The 27,057-nt window shown below is 42.8% G+C and overlaps 1 protein-coding gene across 1 annotated transcript in view; it reads right to left on the minus strand.

Annotated features, from left to right (window-relative positions):
• Nucleotides 1–10,651, minus strand: part of LOC129856873 (doublecortin domain-containing protein 2-like) — a 50,464-nt gene extending 39,813 nt beyond the window's left edge. The window contains exons 1-2 of the mRNA XM_055924602.1: nucleotides 9,553–10,651; nucleotides 8,241–8,295 (exon numbers count right to left, since the gene is read on the minus strand). Coding sequence (XP_055780577.1) covers nucleotides 8,241–8,295; nucleotides 9,553–9,839 — 342 coding nt within the window. The 5' untranslated portion in view covers nucleotides 9,840–10,651. The remainder of the gene's footprint in view (nucleotides 1–8,240; nucleotides 8,296–9,552) is intronic.
• Nucleotides 10,652–27,057: the final 16,406 nt, after the last annotated feature.

Genomic DNA, 27,057 nt, shown 5'->3' on the forward strand with positions numbered 1-27,057 from the left:
AACCTAGCTTACAGTCCATGGTGGCAGCAACAGTCCTGAACCTAGCCTACAGTCCATGGTGGCAGCAACAGTCCTGAACCTAGCTTACAGTCCATGGTGACAGCAACAGTCCTGAACCTAGCCTACAGTCCATGGTGGCAGCAACAGTCCTAAACCTAGCCTACAGTCCATGGTGGCAGCAACAGTCCTAAACCTAGCCTACAGTCCATGGTGGCAGCAACAGTCCTGAACCTAGCCTACAGTCCATGGTGGCAGCAACAGTCCTGAACCTAGCTTACAGTCCATGGTGACAGCAACAGTCCTGAACCTAGCCTACAGTCCATGGTGGCAGCAACAGTCCTGAACCTAGCTTACAGTCCATAGTGGCAGCAACAGTCCTGAACCTAGCCTACAGTCCATGGTGACAGCAACAGTCCTGAACCTAGCTTACAGTCTATGGTGGCAGCAACAGTCCTGAACCTAGCTTACAGTCTATGGTGGCAGCAACAGTCCTGAACCTAGCCTACAGTCCATGGTGGCAGCAACAGTCCTGAACCTAGCTTACAGTCCATGGTGGCAGCAACAGTCCTGAACCTAGCCTACAGTCCATGGTGGCAGCAACAGTCCTGAACCTAGCTTACAGTCCATGGTGACAGCAACAGTCCTGAACCTAGCCTACAGTCCATGGTGGCAGCAACAGTCCTAAACCTAGCCTACAGTCCATGGTGGCAGCAACAGTCCTAAACCTAGCCTACAGTCCATGGTGGCAGCAACAGTCCTGAACCTAGCCTACAGTCCATGGTGGCAGCAACAGTCCTGAACCTAGCTTACAGTCCATGGTGACAGCAACAGTCCTGAACCTAGCCTACAGTCCATGGTGACAGCAACAGTCCTGAACCTAGCTTACAGTCCATGGTGGCAGCAACAGTCCTGAACCTAGCTTACAGTCCATGGTGACAGCAACAGTCCTGAACCTAGTTTACAGTCCATGGTGGCAGCAACAGTCCTGAACCTAGCTTACAGTCCATGGTGGCAGCAACAGTCCTGAACCTAGCTTACAGTCTATGGTGGCAGCAACAGTCCTGAACCTAGCTTACAGTCCATGGTGGCAGCAACAGTCCTGAACCTAGCCTACAGTCCATGGTGGCAGCAACAGTCCTAAACCTAGTTAACAGTCCATAGTGACAGCAACAGTCCTCAACCTAGCCTACAGTCCATGGTGACAGCAACAGTCCTGAACCTAGCTTACAGTCCATGGTGACAGCAACAGTCCTGAACCTAGCCTACAGTCCATGGTGACAGCAACAGTCCTGAACCTAGCCTACAGTCCATGGTGACAGCAACAGTCCTGAACCTAGCCTACAGTCCATGGTGGCAGCAACAGTCCTGAACCTAGCTTACAGTCCATGATGGCAGCAACAGTCCTGAACCTAGCTTACAGTCCATGGTGGCAGCAACAGTCCTGCACCTAGCTTACAGTCCATGGTGGCAGCAACAGTCCTGAACCTAGTTTACAGTCCATGGTGGCAGCAACAGTCCTGAACCTAGTTTACAATCCATGGTGGCAGCAACAGTCCTGAACCTAGTTTACAGTCCATGGTGACAGCAACAGTCCTGAACCTAGCTTACAGTCCATAGTGGCAGCAACAGTCCTGAACCTAGTTTACAGTCCATGGTGGCAGCTACAGGCCTGAACCTAGTTTACAGTCCATGGTGGCAGCAACAGTCCTGAACCTAGCTTACAGTCCATGGTGGCAGCAACAGTCCTGAACCTAGCTTACAGTCCATGGTGGCAGCAACAGTCCTGAGCCTAGCTTACAGTCCATGGTGGCAGCAACAGTCCTGAACCTAGCTTACAGTCCACGGTGACAGCAACAGTCCTGAACCTAGCTTACAGTCCATGGTGACAGCAACAGTCCTGAACCTAGCCTACAGTCCAGGGTGACAGCAACAGTCCTGAACCTAGCCTACAGTCCATGGTGACAGCAACAGTCCTGAACCTAGCTTACAGTCTATGGTGGCAGCAACAGTCCTGAACCTAGCTTACAGTCTATGGTGGCAGCAACAGTCCTGAACCTAGCCTACAGTCCATGGTGGCAGCAACAGTCCTGAACCTAGCTTACAGTCCATGGTGGCAGCAACAGTCCTGAACCTAGCCTACAGTCCATGGTGGCAGCAACAGTCCTGAACCTAGCTTACAGTCCATGGTGACAGCAACAGTCCTGAACCTAGCCTACAGTCCATGGTGGCAGCAACAGTCCTAAACCTAGCCTACAGTCCATGGTGGCAGCAACAGTCCTAAACCTAGCCTACAGTCCATGGTGGCAGCAACAGTCCTGAACCTAGCCTACAGTCCATGGTGGCAGCAACAGTCCTGAACCTAGCTTACAGTCCATGGTGACAGCAACAGTCCTGAACCTAGCCTACAGTCCATGGTGGCAGCAACAGTCCTGAACCTAGCTTACAGTCCATAGTGGCAGCAACAGTCCTGAACCTAGCCTACAGTCCATGGTGACAGCAACAGTCCTGAACCTAGCTTACAGTCTATGGTGGCAGCAACAGTCCTGGACCTAGCTTACAGTCTATGGTGGCAGCAACAGTCCTGAACCTAGCCTACAGTCCATGGTGGCAGCAACAGTCCTGAACCTAGCTTACAGTCCATGGTGGCAGCAACAGTCCTGAACCTAGCCTACAGTCCATGGTGGCAGCAACAGTCCTGAACCTAGCTTACAGTCCATGGTGACAGCAACAGTCCTGAACCTAGCCTACAGTCCATGGTGGCAGCAACAGTCCTAAACCTAGCCTACAGTCCATGGTGGCAGCAACAGTCCTAAACCTAGCCTACAGTCCATGGTGGCAGCAACAGTCCTGAACCTAGCCTACAGTCCATGGTGGCAGCAACAGTCCTGAACCTAGCTTACAGTCCATGGTGACAGCAACAGTCCTGAACCTAGCCTACAGTCCATGGTGGCAGCAACAGTCCTGAACCTAGCCTACAGTCCATGGTGGCAGCAACAGTCCTAAACCTAGCCTACAGTCCATGATGGCAGCAACAGTCCTGAACCTAGCTTACAGTCCATAGTGACAGCAACAGTCCTGAACCTAGCCTACAGTCCATGGTGACAGCAACAGTCCTGAACCTAGCCTACAGTCCATGATGGCAGCAACAGTCCTGAACCTAGCTTACAGTCCATGGTGGCAGCAACAGTCCTGAACCTAGCTTACAGTCCATGGTGACAGCAACAGTCCTGAACCTAGTTTACAGTCCATGATGGCAGCAACAGTCCTGAACCTAGCTTACAGTCCATCCTAACCCTACTTCCTCTTAAGTGTGGCGGGCGGTTTGGTCACAGCCAGGGTTCTGAGTGTTGTTTGAGGGCCTCTGTAATTGAACCAATCAGAGGAACATGACAGTGGTGAGTGTGGCTCTCATAAATAGACTGGCTTATTAAACCTCCACTAGTCATGATTAGAACAGAAATCATGCAGTGGGTGTGTGGCAAATGGCACCCTATTCCCTATATAGTGCCCTACTTTTGGCCAGAGCACTATGGTCCCTGGTCAAAAGTGGTGCCCTACATAGGATTGCAGTTTCATTTGGGACACAGCCTGTGCTTGTGGCTGCTCCTCTGCAAATAAACGGATTGTAAATTAAACCCTTCGCGCTGGACAAGGTGGCTACGGACGTGTGACGTCAGTGTTTCCACCGCTCGGTGTGCGGTAAGACATATCTGAGGCACTCTGCGGCCAACAATGGTTGATTAAAGACGCCGTTCCAGATTAAATATGTATTGAAGGAGGTTGATTATCATCATTACATTAGTAATTCATAGTCACTGATCTGCTAACAAAGTGATTATTCACAACCCACAAAGGAGGTGACTAAACACTGGTATTCACCTCACTTAGCTGCTCTTTCTCAAACAGCACTGAACACGTTTACATGCACACCAATATCCTGTTATTATTCAGGTTACCATGTTTACATGCACACCAATATCCTGTTATTATTCAGGTTACCATGTTTACATGCACACCAATATCCTGTTATTATTCGTCATAATCAAGTATTCTGTTTTTGACTTGATGCATCTAAACATCATATCCCGTTTACAATAAACCCCCCCCAAAAAGCTTGTATCCGGTTATGAGATAAATACGATTCCTGGGATATGCTAACCTTAGATGGGATACATCTTATCCCGTCTACTGTTGTTTTTTCGCGATCTGAACAGGCTCAGATCACACAGGTGTTGTGTGATGATGTTTTCATGTGATTGTCAAACAAATCACTTCATAAAGTAGGTAGTAGCTTCCTGTAGTTCCCATCCACCATGATTCAATAATAATTTATTTCGCTGATACTCCGAACAGGACCGTATAGTCAAGGCTACTGGCTAAGCTACTTTCACCCCTAATTTAGACAAGTTTCTGCTTATAATTTCCGACATTTGGTCGGCCATATTGTAATTTACGACATTTGGTAGGCCATATTGTAATTTCCGACATTTGGTCGGCCATATTGTAATTTCCGACATTTGGTCGGCCATATTGTAATTTCCGACATTTGGTCGGCCATATTGTAATTTCCGACATTTGGTCGGCCATATTGTAATTTCCGACATTTGGTCGGCCATTTGTTTGTCAACTATAGTTAAGATACATGCAGCTTCTATTCTGTCATAACTTGTTGCCCCAGAAGACTAAATAAAGTCGTGCTGACCAGAATAATGTCTTACATCGATAGAATAGATTCATTAGTAATCTAGTTAACATTGGTAAAGTTGTTTTGTTTTAGGGACCGGGGAGAAAACTCAATTACTCCCAGAACAGTGGAAAGATCAATCCCATGAAAAAATGTCCAACTGTCATCAGTTTGACCGGTTTTAAGGAAAATGAAAAGCTGTAAAAAAAAAAGAAGACTTCAGTTGGTCTTGGATGCATATTTTATGTGGTTGAAATAGTGTCTGCTTGCATAACAGAGTCAAAGACAACACATTACTTGTGCATTCACATATCCTCAAGAGATGCTGAAATAAATCAGATTTCTCCACTCCTGTTCCCGAGACTAAATTAACATTTGTATAATTTTACTGCAAGAAATTCATAATTGTGCAGGAGTTAATACTATATTACTCTACATGTGAGAGGTTATTGGCCTACAGTCAGTGTCCATGTTTAAGTTACTAATCCATTTAACCCAGATGAACTTAAATAAGGAACATTCTGATCAGTCATGGGTACAGTGATACTCGTGAGCTGGATATCAAAGGTGCACGTAAACATCTTATCCCGAATAAGACCTTAAGCGGGATATGAGCTACTACCCAGAATACTGTGCGAATGTAAACGTGGTGACTGACATTACACCTTTCATAGCTGATTCTTCACAAACAGGCAGCCAGAGACCAGGGCTTCTCAAACAGGCAGCCAGAGACCAGGGCTTCTCAAACAGGCACTCAGAGACCAGGGCTTCTCAAACAGGCACCCAGAGACCAGGGCTTCTCAAACAGGCACCCAGAGACCAGGGCTTCTCAAACAGGCACCCAGAGACCAGGGCTTCTCAAACAGGCACCCAGAGACCAGGGCTTCTCAAACAGGCACCCAGAGACCAGGGCTTCTCAAACAGGCACCCAGAGACCAGGGCTTCTCAAACAGGCACCCGGAGACCAGGGCTTCTCAAACAGGCACCCAGAGACCAGGGCTTCTCAAACAGGCACCCAGAGACCAGGGCTTCTCAAACAGGCACCCAGAGACCAGGGCATCTTGTGAGTGAATGTTGACATGCAAAACATGTTTCCCTTTTGAAGGACAAATGTCATCAATCATTTAAAACGGTTGCAGTCTAGTTGACAGCACAGCATGGCCAGCAAGCCAGGACCAGTAGAAGACACAGTCTAGTTGACAGCATGGCCAGCCAGCCAGGACCAGTAGAAGACACAGTCTAGTTGACAGCATGGCCAGCAAGCCAGGACCAGTAGAGACACGGTCTAGTTGACAGCACGGCCAGCAAGCCAGGACCAGTAGAAGACACAGTCTAGTTGACAGCACGGCCAGCCAGCCAGGACCAATAGAGACACGGTCTAGTTGACAGCACGGCCAGCAAGCCAGGACCAGTAGAAGACACGGTCTAGTTGACAGCATGGCCAGCCAGCCAGGACCAGTAGAAGACACAGTCTAGTTGACAGCACAGCATGGCCAGCCAGGACCAGTAGAAGACACAGTCTAGTTGACAGCATGGCCAGCCAGCCAGGACCAGTAGAGACACAGTCTAGTTGACAGCATGGCCAGCCAGCCAGGACCAGTAGAAGACACGGTCTAGTTGACAGCATGGCCAGCCAGCCAGGACCAGTAGAGACACAGTCTAGTTGACAGCATGGCCAGCCAGCCAGGACCAGTAGAGACACAGTCTAGTTGACAGCATGGCCAGCCAGCCAGGACCAGTAGAGACACAGTCTAGTTGACAGCATGGCCAGCCAGCCAGGACCAGTAGAAGACACAGTCTAGTTGACAGCACAGCATGGCCAGCCAGGACCAGTAGAAGACACAGTCTAGTTGACAGCATGGCCAGCCAGCCAGGACCAGTAGAGACACAGTCTAGTTGACAGCATGGCCAGCCAGCCAGGACCAGTAGAAGACACGGTCTAGTTGACAGCACGGCCAGCCAGCCAGGACCAGTAGAGACACGGTCTAGTTGACAGCATGGCCAGCCAACCAGGACCAGTAGAAGACACAGTCTAGTTGACAGCATGGCCAGCCAGCCAGGACCAGTAGAGACACGGTCTAGTTGACAGCACGGCCAGCCAGCCAGGACCAGTAGAAGACACAGTCTAGTTGACAGCACGGCAAGCCAGCCAGGACCAGTAGAAGACACGGTCTAGTTGACAGCATGGCCAGCCAGCCAGGACCAGTAGAAGACACAGTCTAGTTGACAGCACGGCCAGCCAGCCAGGACCAGTAGAAGACACAGTCTAGTTGACAGCATGGCCAGCCAACCAGGACCAGTAGAGACACAGTCTAGTTGACAGCATGGCCAGCCAGCCAGGACCAGTAGAAGACACAGTCTAGTTGACAGCACGGCCAGCCAGCCAGGACCAGTAGAAGACACAGTCTAGTTGACAGCACGGCCAGCCAGCCAGGACCAGTAGAAGACACAGTCTAGTTGACAGCACGGCCAGCCAGCCAGGACCAGTAGAAGACACAGTCTAGTTGACAGCACGGCCAGCCAGCCAGTACCAGTAGAAGACACAGTCTAGTTGACAGCACGGCCAGCCAGCCAGGACCAGTAGAAGACACGGTCTAGTTGACAGCATGGCCAGCCAGCCAGGACCAGTAGAAGACACAGTCTAGTTGACAGCATGGCCAGCCAGCCAGGACCAGTAGAAGACACAGTCTAGTTGACAGCATGGCCAGCCAGCCAGGACCAGTAGAAGACACAGTCTAGTTGACAGCATGGCCAGCCAGCCAGGACCAGTAGAAGACACAGTCTAGTTGACAGCACCGCCAGCCAGCCAGGACCAGTAGAGACACGGTCTAGTTGACAGCACAGCATGGCCAGCCAGGACCAGTAGAGACACGGTCTAGTTGACAGCACGGCCAGCAAGCCAGGACCAGTAGAAGACACAGTCTAGTTGACAGCATGGCCAGCCAGCCAGGACCAGTAGAAGACACAGTCTAGTTGACAGCACGGCCAGCCAGCCAGGACCAGTAGAAGACACAGTCTAGTTGACAGCACGGCCAGCCAGCCAGGACCAGTAGAAGACACAGTCTAGTTGACAGCATGGCCAGCCAGCCAGGACCAGTAGAAGACACGGTCTAGTTGACAGCATGGCCAGCCAGCCAGGACCAGTAGAAGACACAGTCTAGTTGACAGCATGGCCAGCCAGCCAGGACCAGTAGAAGACACGGTCTAGTTGACAGCACGGCCAGCCAGCCAGGACCAGTAGAAGACACGGTCTAGTTGACAGCATGGCCAGCCAGCCAGGACCAGTAGAAGACACAGTCTAGTTGACAGCATGGCCAGCCAGCCAGGACCAGTAGAAGACACAGTCTAGTTGACAGCATGGCCAGCCAGCCAGGACCAGTAGAAGACACAGTCTAGTTGACAGCATGGCCAGCCAGCCAGGACCAGTAGAAGACACAGTCTAGTTGACAGCATGGCCAGCCAGCCAGGACCAGTAGAAGACACAGTCTAGTTGACAGCATGGCCAGCCAGCCAGGAAAGAGGTGTGAATGGAGGATAGTGAAACAAGTCATCTCACCTGTCCTGAAGTAGTAAGGAGCATCCTCTTCTTTTTGGATCCTATCTGCGAATAACTGCAATTACAATGGAGGGACAAAGTTATACACACAACTGTGATTACAATAGAGGGACAAAGTTATACACACAACTGTGATTACAATAGAGGGACAAAGTTATACACACAACTGTAATTACAATAGAGGGACAAAGTTATACACACAACTGTAATTACAATGGAGGGACAAAGTTATACACACAACTGTAATTACAATCGAGGGACAAAGTTATACACACAACTGTAATTACAATAGAGGGACAAAGTTATACAATTATCTGTGGTACAATTGGTCAGAAATTTTATGGAATATTTTTATTTATTAACTAGGCAAATCAGTTAAGAACAAATTCTTATTTAACAATGACGGCCCTACCCCGGCCCAAACCCTCCCTTAACCTGGACGACGGCTACACCCCGGCCCAAACCCTCCCTTAACCCGGACGACGGCCCTACCCCGGCCCAAACCCTCCCTTAACCCGGACGACGGCCCTACCCCGGCCCAAACCCTCCCTTAACCCGGACGGCGCCAGGCCAACTGTGAGTGGCCCTATGGGACTCCTTCCGCTCACGGCCGGTTGTGATACAGCCAAGGATCGAACCAGGGTCTGTAATGACACCTCTAGCACTGAGATGCAAGTGCCTTAGACCGGTGCGCCACTCAGGAGGCCATATAATGTGTCTAGGAGGAGTGTGGTCCAAATGCCCCAATGTCATCTCAATGGCATCTCTATGTCACAATGTCATCCCTATGTCATCTCTATGTCTCTATGTCACAATGTCATCTCTATGTCATCTCTATGTCTCTATATCACAATGTCATCTCTATGTCATCTCTATGTCACAATGTCATCTCTACAAAGCTCCTATCTAAGTAACTGCAATTACAACAGAGGGACAATTATCATGAAAAAATCTTTCAGTGATAAAATATGAGGATACAACTACTGAGAATAGATTCTATAAGGAGTGTGGGCTTCTCTACAAACCCTTTAATAAAAGGCTGCTTTACAGATAAATAATTATAGTGGGTACAGTAGCCTACATGTTTAGGGGAACACTGTCCAATTGTAACAGTTCAAATTAGAGTTATCACTATTTTATAGTTATTGCAACATCAGTAGGGTGAGGTCAACTCGACCATGAAATGTAAACATCACAGACAGCGAGTCTGTCATTCAGTTTCAATGAACAATGAATCCTTCAATAATATACACATGAACTAATACAACAGACAAGTATTACGCACACACACACACACAATTATCTTACTCACTCCAATTTCTTGAATTTCTCTCTCCCGGCAGCGACATATTGTTCCCCGCTCTGTAGATGGTCCAGGCAGGCCACCCGATGCCCCATTCTCGGGGTGTAGAGGTTCCGCACCGCTCCAAACGGAGCCTGCACACCCCCAGTCACATCTCGAAGAAAAGTGTCAAAATTGGACACTCTCTTTTGGTTTACCACTAACCGGCGAGCCTCGTAAAACGGATCTCCATTTCGATAAACGAAAATGTTCTTCACGACAGGTTGGGATAGAAATTTGGGCTTTTCAGAGTTCATGACGATTTGGGGGGGGTCAAAGTATCGAAGGCTATGCTAGATCATTTCCCCAAAAAGAAAAAAGAATGCATCCAATTTCAACGTAGTTAACCACACTGTTACAGGATAGGACGGTGGTCACTATCGATACGCCATTTACGGATATTTTAGGTCCATTCAGTCCACATTTTCAAATGAGCATCTTGAACTTCGCATAAAATAGTCCACTGCGCAACCCGAACGAAAGTTAAGCTACTTTGAAGATAGCTGAGTTCTTCAAGCGTGCATGTTATCCAGGTAAATACTTCCTGGTAAAAAAATATTCTGAATGTAACAGGAACGACTTCATAAAAGGCACATGCAGAGTCAGGTTGCGTGCCCCGTTATGCCCAGGTGACCGTAGAAGTCTCGTGTGTATCATACCGTTTTCCTACGGTTCAGCGCCGAGGTATCATGGGAAGGCAGGTGTTGAGCCGTTTCTATAGAAACACACACGATACACAGTCACACCGCTTGTCACTAACTATACCACCACAAGCAACAGGTGGGTTAATAACTAAACTAAAAAAAAGTGCATGGAATATAAACGTTGTGAATGAGGAACAAACCGTAAGCACACGTATAACTCTGTAGAAAAAAAAGTTAATAGAATCAATTTGCAAATAAAAATATATGGAACCTTAAAGGCCCAATGTAGCCGTTTTTATCTCAATATCAAATCATTTCTGGTTAACAATGAAGTACCTCACCGCAAGTGTTTTAAATTAAAATGGTTAAAAAAAATCAAGAAATGTGTTATTCGCAAATAGTAGCTTATAAAGCAAGAATGTTGCTAGGAGTCTGGGAGTAGTCTGAATGGGGAAGGGGAAACTGAAAACTAGCTGTTGTTAGCAGAGAGGTTTGGAACTCTTTTATTGGTCTATAAACTGATTAACCACACGGGGACTGTCACCACGTGATGTCTTTCCCGAACCGCTCTCACAATTAAAGTGAATTTGCATAATTTTCACTATTTCACACTATTATTCCAACCCCCTCGTGTGGAAATATACCTAACACACAGCACTGGGCCTTTAAAAGTTTGGAAAGTAATTTAGTTTTAATGAGATATCAAGGGGCCAATTGGAGGTCCTGTGTTGGATGTTGAAAGAAGAAGAAAAACATGTTTGTTTTGTGGACTATATATTGTGTTGCATGGCAACAGAGATACAGAACATTTCACAGTGTGTTTGCTCTCGAAGGTGTAATATGCAGAAATAGCTCCGACCATTTCCTGATTGCTAAAATTCGAATAGTTCGCCTAATTTCAGTTGATGTGACAAAACAAGCAGTCATTGTGTAGAGAATCATTGTACCATCTAAACTGCTATGAAATATATTTTTCATAACCCGAAAAATATAATTTTCAGCTGTTTGAATCTGGTGTAACAAAACCAAAAAGTAAAAGACACAAAAACGAAATTTAAGAACGGGAAGCATAGAAATATCGCACAAAGAACACATCACCAGCTTCTTAGACTTGTTTTCAATTAGAATCACAGCTCTATAACTAAAATTTCTATGTGACATATTGCGGCTTTAAACATGGAGGTAAGGTCACACCAGGACAACAGAGGTGATGAATGTAATTTTGTTATTTCTAAACGAATGCTTAATTTCCATGGTAAATTTACAATGACACGATTTTACAATATTGTAGATATTCTGGTCAAATCGTACATGTAGACCTAGTAGCCTATTACTACAGATCTATCCAGCTTTTAAATCCTCTACAACCCACCGAAAGATCCCTCGAACGTCACAGCTACAGGATCACAATGTGTTGTTACTCACAAGGCCACAAGATGGTGCCAAAGTATTAGATGTTGAACCAGTCTCTCTCTCTCTCTCTCTCTCTCTCTCTCTCTCTCTCTCTCTCTCTCTCTCTCTCTCTCTCTCTCTCTCTCTCTCTCTCTCTCTCTCTCTCTCTCTCTCTCTCTCTCTCTCTCTCTCTCTCTCTCTCTCTCTCTCTCTCTCTCAGTCTGTACAGCCCCACTAGACACTAAATAAGAAAATAAATAATTTGAACAGAACACACAATCTCAGTCCAACTTAGTCTTTAAAGGGCCAATCCACAGCTGAAACCATAACAACGCCCACCCCACCTCTATTTTGGGAAAAATATGAATATATAGAGCTGTGGATGCAAGTACTGACCATCCATTACTTCATGGAAGGCTAGTCTGTCCAACCTTTCTGAATTCTTAAATCTTTAGCTAAGCTTTTAGGATTGTGTAATTCTGTGTAAATATCAAACATATATGTTTCTTTTGAATAATGTGTATATAAACTATGTAAATAATACAAATTATTTGATTTATGTAAATTCCATGAATACTGTATATGTCTATTTTGTAATGACAGCAGTTAAACCCTATCCTAGAGGTGGTTATTAGATGTAGTAATGACAGCAGTTAAACCCTATCCTAGAGGTGGTTATTAGATGTAGTAATGACAGCGGTTAAACCCTATCCTAGAGGTGGTTATTAGATGTAGTAATGACAGCAGTTACCTATCCTAGAGGTGGTTATTAGATGTAGTAATGACAGCAGTTAAACCCTATCCTAGAGGTGGTTATTAGATGTAGTAATGACAGCAGTTAAACCCTATCCTAGAGGTGGTTATATAGATGTAGTAATGACAGCAGTTAAACCCTATCCTAGAGGTGGTTATTAGATGTAGTAATGACAGCAGTTAAACCCTATCCTAGAGGTGGTTATTAGATGTAGTAATGACAGCAGTTAAACCCTATCCTAGAGGTGGTTATTAGATGTAGTAATGACAGCAGTTAAACCCTATCCTAGAGGTGGTTATTAGATGTAGTAATGACAGCAGTTAAACCCTATCCTAGAGGTGGTTATTAGATGTAGTAATGACAGCAGTTAACCCCTATCCTAGAGGTGGTTATTAGATGTAGTAATGACAGCAGTTAACCCCTATCCTAGAGGTGGTTATTAGATGTAGTAATGACAGCAGTTACCTATCCTAGAGGTGGTTATTAGATGTAGTAATGACAGCAGTTAAACCCTATCCTAGAGGTGGTTATTAGATGTAGTAATGACAGCAGTTAACCCCTATCCTAGAGGTGGTTATTAGATGTAGTAATGACAGCAGTTACCTATCCTAGAGGTGGTTATTAGATGTAGTAATGACAGCAGTTAAACCCTATCCTAGAGGTGGTTATTAGATGTAGTAATGACAGCAGTTAAACCCTATCCTAGAGGTGGTTATTAGATGTAGTAATGACAGCAGTTAAACCCTATCCTAGAGGTGGTTATTAGATGTAGTAATGACAGCAGTTAAACCCTATCCTAGAGGTGGTTATTAGATGTAGTAATGACAGCAGTTAAACCCTATCCTAGAGGTGGTTATATAGATGTAGTAATGACAGCAGTTAAACCCTATCCTAGAGGTGGTTATTAGATGTAGTAATGACAGCAGTTAAACCCTATCCTAGAGGTGGTTATTAGATGTAGTAATGACAGCAGTTAAACCCTATCCTAGAGGTGGTTATTAGATGTAGTAATGACAGCAGTTAAACCCTATCCTAGAGGTGGTTATTAGATGTAGTAATGACAGCAGTTAAACCCTATCCTAGAGGTGGTTATTAGATGTAGTAATGACAGCAGTTAAACCCTATCCTAGAGGTGGTAGTAATGACAGCAGTTAAACCCTATCCTAGAGGTGGTTATTAGATGTAGTAATGACAGCAGTTAAACCCTATCCTAGAGGTGGTAGTAATGACAGCAGTTAAACCCTATCCTAGAGGTGGTTATTAGATGTAGTAATGACAGCAGTTAAACCCTATCCTAGAGGTGGTTATTAGATGTAGTAATGACAGCAGTTAAACCCTATCCTAGAGGTGGTTATTAGATGTAGTAATGACAGCAGTTAAACCCTATCCTAGAGGTGGTTATTAGATGTAGTAATGACAGCAGTTAAACCCTATCCTAGAGGTGGTTATTAGATGTAGACTCAAAGTGCTGCGTAATTGTTTTGGCCTGACAACAGTGGAGGAGAGAGAGAGAGAGAGAGAGAGATAGAGAGAGACAGAAGGAGAGAGATAGGAATAGAGAGTAGGGGAGTGAGAGAGAGAGAGAAAGAGGGAGAGAAAGAAGGAGAGAGAGAGGAATAGAGAGTAGGGGACAGAGAGAGAGAAAGAGAGTAGGGGAGATAGAGAGAGGAATAGAGAGTAGGGGAGAGAGAGAGACAGAAAGAGGGAGAGAAAGAAGGAGAGAGAGAGGAATAGAGAGTAGGGGAGAGAGAGACAGAAAGAGGGAGAGAAAGAAGGAGAGAGAGAGGAATAGAGAGTAGGGGAGAGAGAGAGAGAGTGAAAGGGAGAGAGAGGAATAGAGAGTATGGGAGAGAGAGAGAGAGAGAGGGGGGAATAGAGAGTAGGGGAGAGAGAGAGAGAGAAAAAGGCAGAGAAAGAAGGAGAGGGAGAGGAATAGAGAGTATGAGAGAGAGAGAGAGAGAGAGAGAGAGAGAGAGAGAGAGAGAGAGAGAGAGAGAGAGAGAGAGAGAGAGAGAGAGAGAGAGAGAGAGAGAGAGAGAGAGAGAGAGAGAGAGCAGAAGATGATGACAGATTACGATAAACATAAACAGTCACAATCACAGTGTAATTTCCCAAGGATTCCCGTCCGTGCATCACTTATGAAAATCCCCCTGATCCTCTCCGAACACTGTTCTCTCATCCGTAATCAGTTGGCTGCATTGTGCAGTCAAATCAATATAAGATGAAAATGACAAATCAATCAGGTTATTATGGTGTCTTCAACCCCCTCATCCTTACTCCCTACTTTAAAAAAGACAAGATGTTTGGTGTCATGCTTTGTAAATGATCAGTAGTATCAATATAAATGTTTTCTGGTGTTGTTATTGACCCCTCCACCAACAGCTGGCAGATCATTTTCTCAGACATCCACATTGTTTGTATTGTGTTGTTGTGTTGTGGTGTGCTTTGTATTGTGTTTTTGTGGTGTTCTATATTGTGGTGTGGTGTTCTTTATTGTGTTGTTTTGTTGTGGTGTTCTTTATTGTGGTGTGGTGTTCTTTATTGTGGTGTGTTGTGGTGTTCTTTATTGTGGTGTGGTGTTCTTTATTGTGGTGTTCTTTATTGTGGTGTGGTGTGGTGTTCTTTATTGTGGTGTGGTGTTCTTTATTGTGGTGTGGTGTTCTTTATTGTGGTGTGGTGTGGTGTTCTTTATTGTGGTGTGGTGTGGTGTTCTTTATTGTGGTGTGGTGTTCTTTATTGTGGTGTGGTGTTCTTTCTTGTGGTGTGGTGTGGTGTTCTTTATTGTGGTGTGGTGTTCTTTATTGTGGTGTGTTGTGGTGTTCTTTATTGTGGTGTGGTGTTCTTTATTGTGGTGTGGTGTTCTTTATTGTGGTGTGGTGTGGTGTTCTTTATTGTGGTGTGGTGTTCTTTATTGTGGTGTGGTGTGGTGTTCTTTATTGTGGTGTGGTGTGGTGTTCTTTATTGTGGTGTGGTGTTCTTTATTGTGGTGTGTTGTGGTGTTCTTTATTGTGGTGTGGTGTTCTTTATTGTGGTGTGGTGTGGTGTTCTTTATTGTGGTGTTGTGTTCTTTATTGTGGTGTGGTGTTCTTTATTGTGGTGTGGTGTTCTTTATTGTGGTGTGGTGTTCTTTATTGTGGTGTGGTGTTCTTTATTGTGGTGTGGTGTTCTTTATTGTGGTGTGGTGTTCTTTATTGTTGTGTGGTGTTCTTTATTGTGGTGTGGTGTGGTGTTCTTTATTGTGGTGTGGTGTTCTTTATTGTGGTGTGGTGTGGTGTTCTTTATTGTGGTGTGGTGTTCTTTATTGTGGTGTGGTGTTCTTTATTGTGGTGTGGTGTTCTTTATTGTGGTGTGGTGTTCTTTATTGTGTTGTGGTGTTCTTTATTGTGGTGTGGTGTTCTTTATTGTGGTGTGGTGTTCTTTATTGTGGTGTGGTGTGGTGTGGTGTTCTTTATTGTGGTGTGGTGTTCTTTATTGTGGTGTGGTGTGGTGTTCTTTGTTGTGGTGTGGTGTTCTTTATTGTGGTGTGGTGTTCTTTATTGTGTTGTGGTGTTCTTTATTGTGGTGTGGTGTGGTGTGGTGTTCTTTATTGTGGTGTGGTGTTCTTTATTGTGGTGTGGTGTGGTGTTCTTTATTGTGGTGTGGTGTTCTTTATTGTGGTGTGGTGTGGTGTTCTTTATTGTGGTGTGGTGTTCTTTATTGTGGTGTGGTGTGGTGTTCTTTATTGTGGTGTGGTGTGGTGTTCTTTATTGTGGTGTGGTGTTCTTTATTGTGGTGTGGTGTTCTTTATTGTGGTGTGGTGTGGTGTTCTTTATTGTGGTGTGGTGTGGTGTTCTTTATTGTGGTGTGGTGTTCTTTATTGTGGTGTGGTGTTCTTTATTGTGGTGTGGTGTTCTATATTGTGGTGTGGTGTGGTGTTCTTTATTGTGGTGTGGTGTTCTTTATTGTGGTGTGGTGTTCTTTATTGTGGTGTGGTGTGGTGTTCTTTATTGTGGTGTGGTGTGGTGTTCTTTATTGTGGTGTGGTGTTCTTTATTGTGGTGTGGTGTTCTTTATTGTGGTGTGGTGTTCTTTATTGTGGTGTGGTGTTCTTTATTGTGGTGTGGTATTCTTTATTGTGGTGTGGTGTTTTTTATTGTGGTGTGGTGTTCTTTATTGTGGTGTGGTGTTCTTTATTGTGGTGTGGTGTGGTGTTCTTTATTGTGGTGTGGTGTTCTTTATTGTGGTGTGGTGTTCTTTATTGTGGTGTGGTGTGGTGTTCTTTATTGTGGTGTGGTGTTCTTTATTGTGGTGTGGAGTTCTTTATTGTGGTGTGGTGTTCTTTATTGTGGTGTGGTGTTCTTTATTGTGGTGTGGTGTGGTGTTCTTTATTGTGGTGTGGTGTGGTGTTCTTTATTGTGGTGTGGTGTGGTGTTCTTTATTGTGGTGTGGTGTTCTTTATTGTGGTGTGGTGTTCTTTATTGTGGTGTGGTGTTCTTTATTGTGGTGTGGTGTTCTTTATTGTGGTGTGGTGTTCTTTATTGTGGTGTGGTGTGGTGTTCTTTATTGTGGTGTGGTGTTCTTTATTGTGGTGTGGTGTTCTTTATTGTGGTGTGGTGTTCTTTATTGTGGTGTGGTGTGGTGTTCTTTATTGTGGTGTGGTGTTCTTTATTGTGGTGTGGTGTTCTTTATTGTGGTGTGGTGTGGTGTTCTTTATTGTGGTGTGGTGTTCTTTATTGTGGTGTGGTGTTCTTTATTGTGGTGTGGTGTTCTTTATTGTGGTGTTGTGTTCTTTATTGTGGTGTGGTGTTCTTTATTGTGGTGTGGTGTTCTTTATTGTGGTGTGGTGTTCTTTATTGTGGTGTGGTGTTCTTTATTGTGGTGTGGTGTGGTGTTCTTTATTGTGGTGTGGTGTGGTGTTCTTTATTGTGGTGTGGTGTGGTGTTCTTTATTGTGGTGTGGTGTTCTTTATTGTGGTGTGGTGTTCTTTATTGTGGTGTGGTGTTCTTTATTGTGGTGTGGTGTGGTGTTCTTTATTGTGGTGTGGTGTTCTTTATTGTGGTGTGGTGTTCTTTATTGTGGTGTGGTGTTCTTTATTGTGGTGTGGTGTGGTGTTCTTTATTGTGGTGTGGTGTTCTTTATTGTGGTGTGGTGTTCTTTATTGTGGTGTGGTGTTCTTTATTGTGGTGTGGTGTGGTGTGGTGTTCTTTATTGTGGTGTGGTGTTCTTTATTGTGGTGTGGTGTGGTGTTCTTTGTTGTGGTGTGGTGTTCTTTATTGTGGTGTGGTGTTCTTTATTGTGTTGTGGTGTTCTTTATTGTGGTGTGGTGTGGTGTGGTGTTCTTTATTGTGGTGTGGTGTTCTTTATTGTGGTGTGGTGTGGTGTTCTTTATTGTGGTGTGGTGTTCTTTATTGTGGTGTGGTGTGGTGTTCTTTATTGTGGTGTGGTGTTCTTTATTGTGGTGTGGTGTGGTGTTCTTTATTGTGGTGTGGTGTGGTGTTCTTTATTGTGGTGTGGTGTTCTTTATTGTGGTGTGGTGTTCTTTATTGTGGTGTGGTGTGGTGTTCTTTATTGTGGTGTGGTGTGGTGTTCTTTATTGTGGTGTGGTGTTCTTTATTGTGGTGTGGTGTTCTTTATTGTGGTGTGGTGTTCTATATTGTGGTGTGGTGTGGTGTTCTTTATTGTGGTGTGGTGTTCTTTATTGTGGTGTGGTGTTCTTTATTGTGGTGTGGTGTGGTGTTCTTTATTGTGGTGTGGTGTGGTGTTCTTTATTGTGGTGTGGTGTTCTTTATTGTGGTGTGGTGTTCTTTATTGTGGTGTGGTGTTCTTTATTGTGGTGTGGTGTTCTTTATTGTGGTGTGGTATTCTTTATTGTGGTGTGGTGTTCTTTATTGTGGTGTGGTGTTCTTTATTGTGGTGTGGTGTTCTTTATTGTGGTGTGGTGTGGTGTTCTTTATTGTGGTGTGGTGTTCTTTATTGTGGTGTGGTGTTCTTTATTGTGGTGTGGTGTGGTGTTCTTTATTGTGGTGTGGTGTTCTTTATTGTGGTGTGGTGTTCTTTATTGTGGTGTGGTGTTCTTTATTGTGGTGTGGTGTTCTTTATTGTGGTGTGGTGTGGTGTTCTTTATTGTGGTGTGGTGTTCTTTATTGTGGTGTGGTGTTCTTTATTGTGGTGTGGTGTTCTTTATTGTGGTGTTGTGTTCTTTATTGTGGTGTGGTGTGGTGTTCTTTATTGTGGTGTGGTGTTCTTTATTGTGGTGTGGTGTTCTTTATTGTGGTGTGGTGTGGTGTTCTTTATTGTGGTGTGGTGTTCTTTATTGTGGTGTGGTGTTCTTTATTGTGGTGTGGTGTTCTTTATTGTGGTGTTGTGTTCTTTATTGTGGTGTGGTGTTCTTTATTGTGGTGTGGTGTTCTTTATTGTGGTGTGGTGTTCTTTATTGTGGTGTGGTGTTCTTTATTGTGGTGTGGTGTGGTGTTCTTTATTGTGGTGTGGTGTGGTGTTCTTTATTGTGGTGTGGTGTGGTGTTCTTTATTGTGGTGTGGTGTTCTTTATTGTGGTGTGGTGTTCTTTATTGTGGTGTGGTGTTCTTTATTGTGGTGTGGTGTGGTGTTCTTTATTGTGGTGTGGTGTTCTTTATTGTGGTGTGGTGTTCTTTATTGTGGTGTGGTGTTCTTTATTGTGGTGTGGTGTGGTGTTCTTTATTGTGGTGTGGTGTTCTTTATTGTGGTGTGGTGTTCTTTATTGTGGTGTGGTGTTCTTTATTGTGGTGTGGTGTGGTGTTCTTTATTGTGGTGTGGTGTTCTTTATTGTTGTGTGGTGTTCTTTATTGTGGTGTGGTGTGGTGTTCTTTATTGTGGTGTGGTGTGGTGTTCTTTATTGTGGTGTGGTGTTCTTTATTGTGGTGTGGTGTTCTTTATTGTGGTGTGGTGTTCTTTATTGTGGTGTGGTGTGGTGTTCTTTATTGTGGTGTGGTGTTCTTTATTGTGGTGTGGTGTTCTTTATTGTGGTGTGGTGTTCTTTATTGTGGTGTGGTGTTCTTTATTGTGGTGTGGTGTTCTTTATTGTGGTGTGGTGTGGTGTTCTTTATTGTGGTGTGGTGTTCTTTATTGTTGTGTGGTGTTCTTTATTGTGGTGTGGTGTGGTGTTCTTTATTGTGGTGTGGTGTTCTTTATTGTGGTGTGGTGTTCTTTATTGTGGTGTGGTGTGGTGTTCTTTATTGTGGTGTGGTGTTCTTTATTGTGGTGTGGTGTTCTTTATTGTGGTGTGGTGTTCTTTATTGTGGTGTGGTGTTCTTTATTGTGGTGTGGTGTTCTTTATTGTGGTGTGGTGTTCTTTATTGTGGTGTGGTGTTCTTTATTGTGGTGTGGTGTTCTTTATTGTGGTGTGGTGTTCTTTATTGTGGTGTGGTGTTCTTTATTGTGGTGTGGTGTTCTTTATTGTGGTGTGGTGTTCTTTATTGTGGTGTGGTGTTCTTTATTGTGGTGTGGTGTTCTTTATTGTGGTGTGGTGTTCTTTGTTGTGGTGTGGTGTTCTTTATTGTGGTGTGGTGTTCTTTGTTGTGGTGTGGTGTTCTTTATTGTGGTGTGGTGTGGTGTTCTTTGTTGTGGTGTGGTGTTCTTTATTGTGGTGTGGTGTTCTTTATTGTGGTGTGGTGTTCTTTATTGTGGTGTGGTGTGGTGTTCTTTATTGTGGTGTGGTGTTCTTTGTTGTGGTGTGGTGTGGTGTTCTTTATTGTGGTGTGGTGTTCTTTATTGTGGTGTGGTGTGGTGTTCTTTATTGTGGTGTGGTGTTCTTTATTGTGGTGTGGTGTTCTTTATTGTGGTGTGGTGTTCTTTATTGTGGTGTGGTGTTCTTTATTGTGGTGTGGTGTTCTTTATTGTGGTGTGGTGTGGTGTTCTTTATTGTGGTGTGGTGTTCTTTATTGTGGTGTGGTGTTCTTTATTGTGGTGTGGTGTTCTTTGTTGTGGTGTGGTGTTCTTTATTGTGGTGTGGTGTTCTTTATTGTGGTGTGGTGTTCTTTGTTGTGGTGTGGTGTTCTTTGTTGTGGTGTGGTGTTCTTTATTGTGGTGTGGTGTTCTTTGTTGTGGTGTGGTGTTCTTTATTGTGGTGTGGTGTTCTTTATTGTGGTGTGGTGTGGTGTTCTTTGTTGTGGTGTGGTGTGGTGCTCTTTGTTGTGGTGTGGTGTTCTTTATTGTGGTGTGGTGTGGTGTTCTTTATTGTGGTGTGGTGTTCTTTATTGTGGTGTGGTGTTCTTTATTGTGGTGTGGTGTGGTGTTCTTTATTGTGGTGTGGTGTTCTTTATTGTGGTGTGGTGTGGTGTTCTTTATTGTGGTGTGGTGTGGTGTTCTTTATTGTGGTGTGGTGTGGTGTTCTTTATTGTGGTGTGGTGTTCTTTATTGTGGTGTGGTGTGGTGTTCTTTGTTGTGGTGTGGTGTGGTGTTCTTTGTTGTGGTGTGGTGTTCTTTATTGTGGTGTGGTGTGGTGTTCTTTATTGTGGTGTGGTGTTCTTTATTGTGGTGTGGTGTTCTTTATTGTGGTGTGGTGTGGTGTTCTTTATTGTGGTGTGGTGTTCTTTATTGTGGTGTGGTGTTCTTTATTGTGGTGTGGTGTTCTTTATTGTGGTGTGGTGTTCTTTATTGTGGTGTGTTGTGGTGTTCTTTATTGTGGTGTGGTGTTCTTTATTGTGGTGTGGTGTTCTTTATTGTGGTGTGGTGTGGTGTTCTTTATTGTGGTGTGGTGTTCTTTATTGTGGTGTGGTGTGGTGTTCTTTGTTGTGGTGTGGTGTTCTTTGTTGTGGTGTGGTGGTGTTTATTGTGGTGTGGTGTGGTGTTCTTTATTGTGGTGTGGTGTGGTATTCTTTATTGTGGTGTGGTGTTCTTTATTGTGGTGTGGTGTTTTTTATTGTGGTGTGGTGTTCTTTATTGTGGTGTGGTATTCTTTATTGTGGTGTGGTGTTCTTTATTGTGGTGTGGTATTCTTTATTGTGGTGTGGTGTTCTTTATTGTGGTGTGGTGTTCTTTATTGTGGTGTGGTGTTCTTTATTGTGGTGTGGTGTTCTTTATTGTGGTGTGGTGTTCTTTATTGTGGTGTGGTGTGCTTTATTGTGGTGTGGTGTTCTTTATTGTGGTGTGGTGTTCTTTATTGTGGTGTGGTGTTCTTTATTGTGGTGTGGTGTTCTTTATTGTGGTGTGGTGTTCTTTATTGTGGTGTGGTATTCTTTATTGTGGTGTGGTGTTCTTTATTGTGGTGTGGTGTTCTTTATTGTGGTGTGGTGTTCTTTATTGTGGTGTGGTGTGGTGTTCTTTATTGTGGTGTGGTGTTCTTTATTGTGGTGTGGTGTTCTTTATTGTGGTGTGGTGTGGTGTTCTTTATTGTGGTGTGGTGTGGTGTTCTTTATTGTGGTGTGGTATTCTTTATTGTGGTGTGGTGTTCTTTATTGTGGTGTGGTGTTCTTTGTTGTGGTGTGGTGTTCTTTATTGTGGTGTGGTGTGGTGTTCTTTGTTGTGGTGTGGTGTGGTGTTCTTTATTGTGGTGTGGTATTCTTTATTGTGGTGTGGTGTTCTTTATTGTGGTGTGGTGTTCTTTATTGTGGTGTGGTATTCTTTATTGTGGTGTGGTATTCTTTATTGTGGTGTGGTATTCTTTATTGTGGTGTGGTGTGGTGTTCTTTGTTGTGGTGTGGTGTGGTGTTCTTTATTGTGGTGTGGTATTCTTTATTGTGGTGTGGTGTTCTTTATTGTGGTGTGGTGTTCTTTATTGTGGTGTGGTGTGGTGTTCTTTATTGTGGTGTGGTGTGGTGTTCTTTATTGTGGTGTGGTATTCTTTATTGTGGTGTGGTGTTCTTTATTGTGGTGTGGTGTTCTTTGTTGTGGTGTGGTGTTCTTTATTGTGGTGTGGTGTGGTGTTCTTTGTTGTGGTGTGGTGTGGTGTTCTTTATTGTGGTGTGGTATTCTTTATTGTGGTGTGGTGTTCTTTATTGTGGTGTGGTGTTCTTTATTGTGGTGTGGTATTCTTTATTGTGGTGTGGTATTCTTTATTGTGGTGTGGTGTTCTTTATTGTGGTGTGGTGTTCTTTATTGTGGTGTGGTGTGGTGTTCTTTATTGTGGTGTGGTGTTCTTTATTGTGGTGTGGTGTTCTTTATTGTGGTGTGGTGTGGTGTTCTTTATTGTGGTGTGGTGTTCTTTATTGTGGTGTGGTGTTCTTTATTGTGGTGTGGTGTTCTTTATTGTGGTGTGGTGTTCTTTATTGTGGTGTGGTGTTCTTTATTGTGGTGTGGTATTCTTTATTGTGGTGTGGTATTCTTTATTGTGGTGTGGTGTTCTTTATTGTGGTGTGGTGTTCTTTGTTGTGGTGTGGTGTTCTTTATTGTGGTGTGGTGTGGTGTTCTTTATTGTGTTGTGGTGTTCTTTGTTGTGGTGTGGTGTTCTTTATTGTGGTGTGGTGTGGTGTTCTTTATTGTGGTGTGGTGTTCTTTATTGTGGTGTGGTGTGGTGTTCTTTGTTGTGGTGTGGTGTTCTTTATTGTGGTGTGGTGTGGTGTTCTTTATTGTGGTGTGGTGTGGTGTTCTTTATTGTGGTGTGGTGTGGTGTTCTTTATTGTGGTGTGGTGTGCTTTATTGTGGTGTGGTGTTCTTTATTGTGGTGTGGTGTTCTTTATTGTGGTGTGGTGTTCTTTGTTGTGGTGTGGTGTTCTTTATTGTGGTGTGGTGTTCTTTATTGTGGTGTGGTGTTCTTTATTGTGGTGTGGTGTTCTTTATTGTGGTGTGGTGTTCTTTATTGTGGTGTGGTGTTCTTTATTGTGGTGTGGTGTTCTTTATTGTGGTGTGGTGTGGTGTTCTTTATTGTGGTGTGGTGTTCTTTATTGTGGTGTGGTGTTCTTTATTGTGGTGTGGTGTTCTTTATTGTGGTGTGGTGTTCTTTATTGTGGTGTGGTGTTCTTTATTGTGGTGTGGTGTTCTTTATTGTGGTGTGGTGTGCTTTATTGTGGTGTGGTGTTCTTTATTGTGGTGTGGTGTTCTTTATTGTGGTGTGGTGTGGTGTTCTTTATTGTGGTGTGGTGTTCTTTATTGTGGTGTGGTGTTCTTTATTGTGGTGTGGTGTTCTTTGTTGTGGTGTGGTGTTCTTTATTGTGGTTTGGTGTGGTGTTCTTTGTTGTGGTGTGGTGTGCTTTGTTGTGTTGTATTGTATTGTGTTGTGTTGTGGTGTGTTGTATTGTATTGTGTTGTATTGTATTGTGTTGTGTTGTATTACATTGTATTGTATTGTGGTGTGTTTTATTGTGTTTTAATGTGTTGTGTTGTGGTGTGTTGTATTGTATTGTGTTGTATTGTATTGTGGTGTGTTGTATTGTATTGTATTGTATTGCATTGTATTGTATTGCATTGTATTGTGTTGTATTGTATTGTGTTGTGTTGTATTGTATTGTGTTGTGTTGTGTTGTGTTGTATTGTGTTGTATTGTATTGTATTGTATTGTATTGTATTGTGTTGTATTGTGTTGTATTGTATTGTATTGTATTGTATTGCATTGTATTGTGGTGTGTTGTATTGTTTTGTATTGTGTTGTATTGTATTGTATTGCATTGTATTGTGGTGTGTTGTTTTGTATTGTGTTGTTGTGGTGTGGTGTGATTTGTATTGTGATGTTGTATTGTATTGTGTTGCATTGTATTGTATTGTATTGTGTTGTATTGTATTGTATTGTATTCGGTTGCATTGTGTTGTATTGTATTGCGGTGTATTGTATTGTATTGTATTGCATTGTATTGTATTGTGTTGTATTGTATTGTATTCGGTTGCATTGTGTTGTATTGTATTGCGGTGTATTGTATTGTATTGTGTTGTATTGTATTGTATTGTGTTGAGTTGTATTGTGTTGTATTGTATTGTATTCGGTTGCATTGTGTTGTATTGTATTGCGGTGTATTGTATTGTATTGCATTGTATTGTATTGTGTTGTATTGTATTGTATTGTATTGCATTGTATTGTATTGTATTCAGTGTCATTGTGTTGTATTGTATTGTGTTGTATTGTATTGTGTTGTATTGTGTTGTATTGTATTGTATTGTGTTGTATTGTATTGTATTGTATTGTATTGTATTGTATTGTATTGTATTGTATTGTATTGTATTGTGACTCCTCACATAATGAACTGAGTGAATTCAGGACCGTTCCAGATATCTGGAAAAGGCCAAACCAATTACCTTTACTGAGCTGTTGATGTTTTCCTTCTGGCAAACACGACTTTAATGTCTATCTTGTCTTAAAGAGAAAACCTATTTCAGTTCAGTCATTTTGTATAGATCAAACATGATTGTCTGTAGCCTGTGTTTGTCTGAAGAGTTGTTGAAGGGATACAGAACAGTGTATTGACAGTTTGACTGTCAGATAAGGTCTAGAGTGGTTTATATGTCCTATTGATTGGGTTGCGCTCTAGATAAGGGCCTCTAGCCTAAATGTTGGCCCCTGGCTTCTCTATCTCTGTCTGTTTAAGTGTTTTAATCATCAAAAACATACGTTTGTCTGAAGTGAGTCCTGTCCTTAACATCCTAATATTGTATTATATTATTGACATATATTATATATTAAACAAAAACATATATTTGTCTGAAGTGAGTCCTGTCCTTAACATCCTAATATTGTATTATATTATTGGTATATATTATATATTAAACAAAAACATATATTTGTCTGAAGTGAGTCCTGTCCTTAACATCCTAATATTGTATTATATTATTGATATATATTATATATTCAACAAAAACATTTATTTGTCGGAAGTGAGTCCTGTCCTTAACATCCTAATATTGTATTATATTATTGGTATATATTATATATTAAACAAAAACATATATTTGTCTGAAGTGAGTCCTGTCCTTAACATCCTAATATTGTATTATATTATTGGTATATATTATATATTAAACAAAAACATACGTTTGTCTGAAGTGAGTCCTGTCCTTAACATCCTAATATTGTATTATATTATTGATATATATTCAACAAAAACATATATTTGTCTGAAGTGAGTCCTCTCTTAAGGATTGGCCCCTTTTTTTAAAATTTGAGCCAAAACTGACATCCCCAAATCTAACTGCCTGTAGCTCAGGCCCTGAAGCAAGGATATGCATTTTCTTGGTACCATTTGAAAGGAAACACTTTGACGTTTGTGGAAATGTGAATGGAATGTAGGATAAAATAACACATTAGATCTGGTAAAAGATAATACAAATAAAAAAACAATCTTTTTTTGTATAATTTTTTGCTTGTACCATCATCTTTGAAATGCAAGAGAAAGGCCATAATGTACTATTCCAGCCAAGGTGCAATTTAAATATTGTCCACTAGATAGCAGCAGTGTATGTGAAAAGTTTTAGACTGATCCAAGGAACCATTGCATTTCTGTTGAAAATGTAGTATCAAGACTGCTCAAATGTGTCTAATTTGTTTATCAATAACTTTTCATGTTCAAAACGGTGCACTCTCCTCAAACAATAGCATGGTATTCTTTCACTGTAATAGCTACTGTAAATTGGACAGAACAGTGCAGATTAACAAGAATTTAAGCTTTCTACCAATATCAGATATGTCTATGTCCTGGGAAATGTTCTTGTTACTTACAACCTCATGCTAATCGCATTAGCTTTCGTTAGCTCAACCGTCCCGCAGGGGACCCACCAATCTTGAAGAAGGTTTACATTGGATTTGATTGGATTGTCCAGAGGCTGTTTGCACTACCCACTGCAGGTGGAGGTGCATTATGGCTCATGGGGGCATCTGACCAAGATACGTTTAGGAAAGGTGAGATGGAGGGCACTATGGAACTCACATACATAATGTGTTCTGCTTTCAATATAAGACCCTCTTCACACTGTATAATGCACTACTTATGATAGAGAGAGAGAGAGAGAGAGAGAGAATGAATTCCTTAACAAAATGGTGAAATGATAACCAGTGTTAGTAGCAGCGTGAAACTAACATTAGGTATACCATGGGCCATGGCCCCCCAACAGACACTGTGACATGCCTTGCATTGCATACTCACCCAGCATAGTACATGTTCTGAATACGGAAGATTTTAGGTCACCTGGCAAACTTTATTTAGTATTTTTGTGATTTACAGTAGAAAATAAAACCCCACAGGGCACCACTTCCTCCTCAGCATGAGCAGCTTGTCAAATACCATCTCAAGACAATACAAGCCCCTCTAAAAGTTACATTTGATACCATCTCAAGACAATACAAGCCCCTCTAAAAGTTACATTAAATACCATCTCAAGACAATACAAGCCCCTCTAAAAGTTACATTTAATACCATCTCAAGACAATAGAAGCCCCTCTAAAAGTTACATTTCATACCATCTCAAGACAATACAAGCCCCTCTAAAAGTTACATTTGATACCATCTCAAGACAATAGAAGCCCCTCTAAAAGTTACATTTAATACCATCTCAAGACAATAGAAGCCCCTCTAAAAGTTACATTTGATACCATCTCAAGACAATACAAGCCCCTCTAAAAGTTACATTTGATACCATCTCAAGACAATACAAGCCCCTCTAAAAGTTACATTTGAATTACACAAATACAGTACACAGAATATACGTAATAGATTACAGTACATATGTTGTTTAAAATTAAAAAAGCTGCTTTTAAGCAGTCTTGAATATTTGAACACTTTCCTGTTAACAATTAAACCTTATGTGCTTTT

The sequence above is a fragment of the Salvelinus fontinalis genome, chromosome 6, assembly GCF_029448725.1.
Source record: "Salvelinus fontinalis isolate EN_2023a chromosome 6, ASM2944872v1, whole genome shotgun sequence".
NCBI classification, from domain to species: Eukaryota; Metazoa; Chordata; class Actinopteri; order Salmoniformes; family Salmonidae; genus Salvelinus; species Salvelinus fontinalis.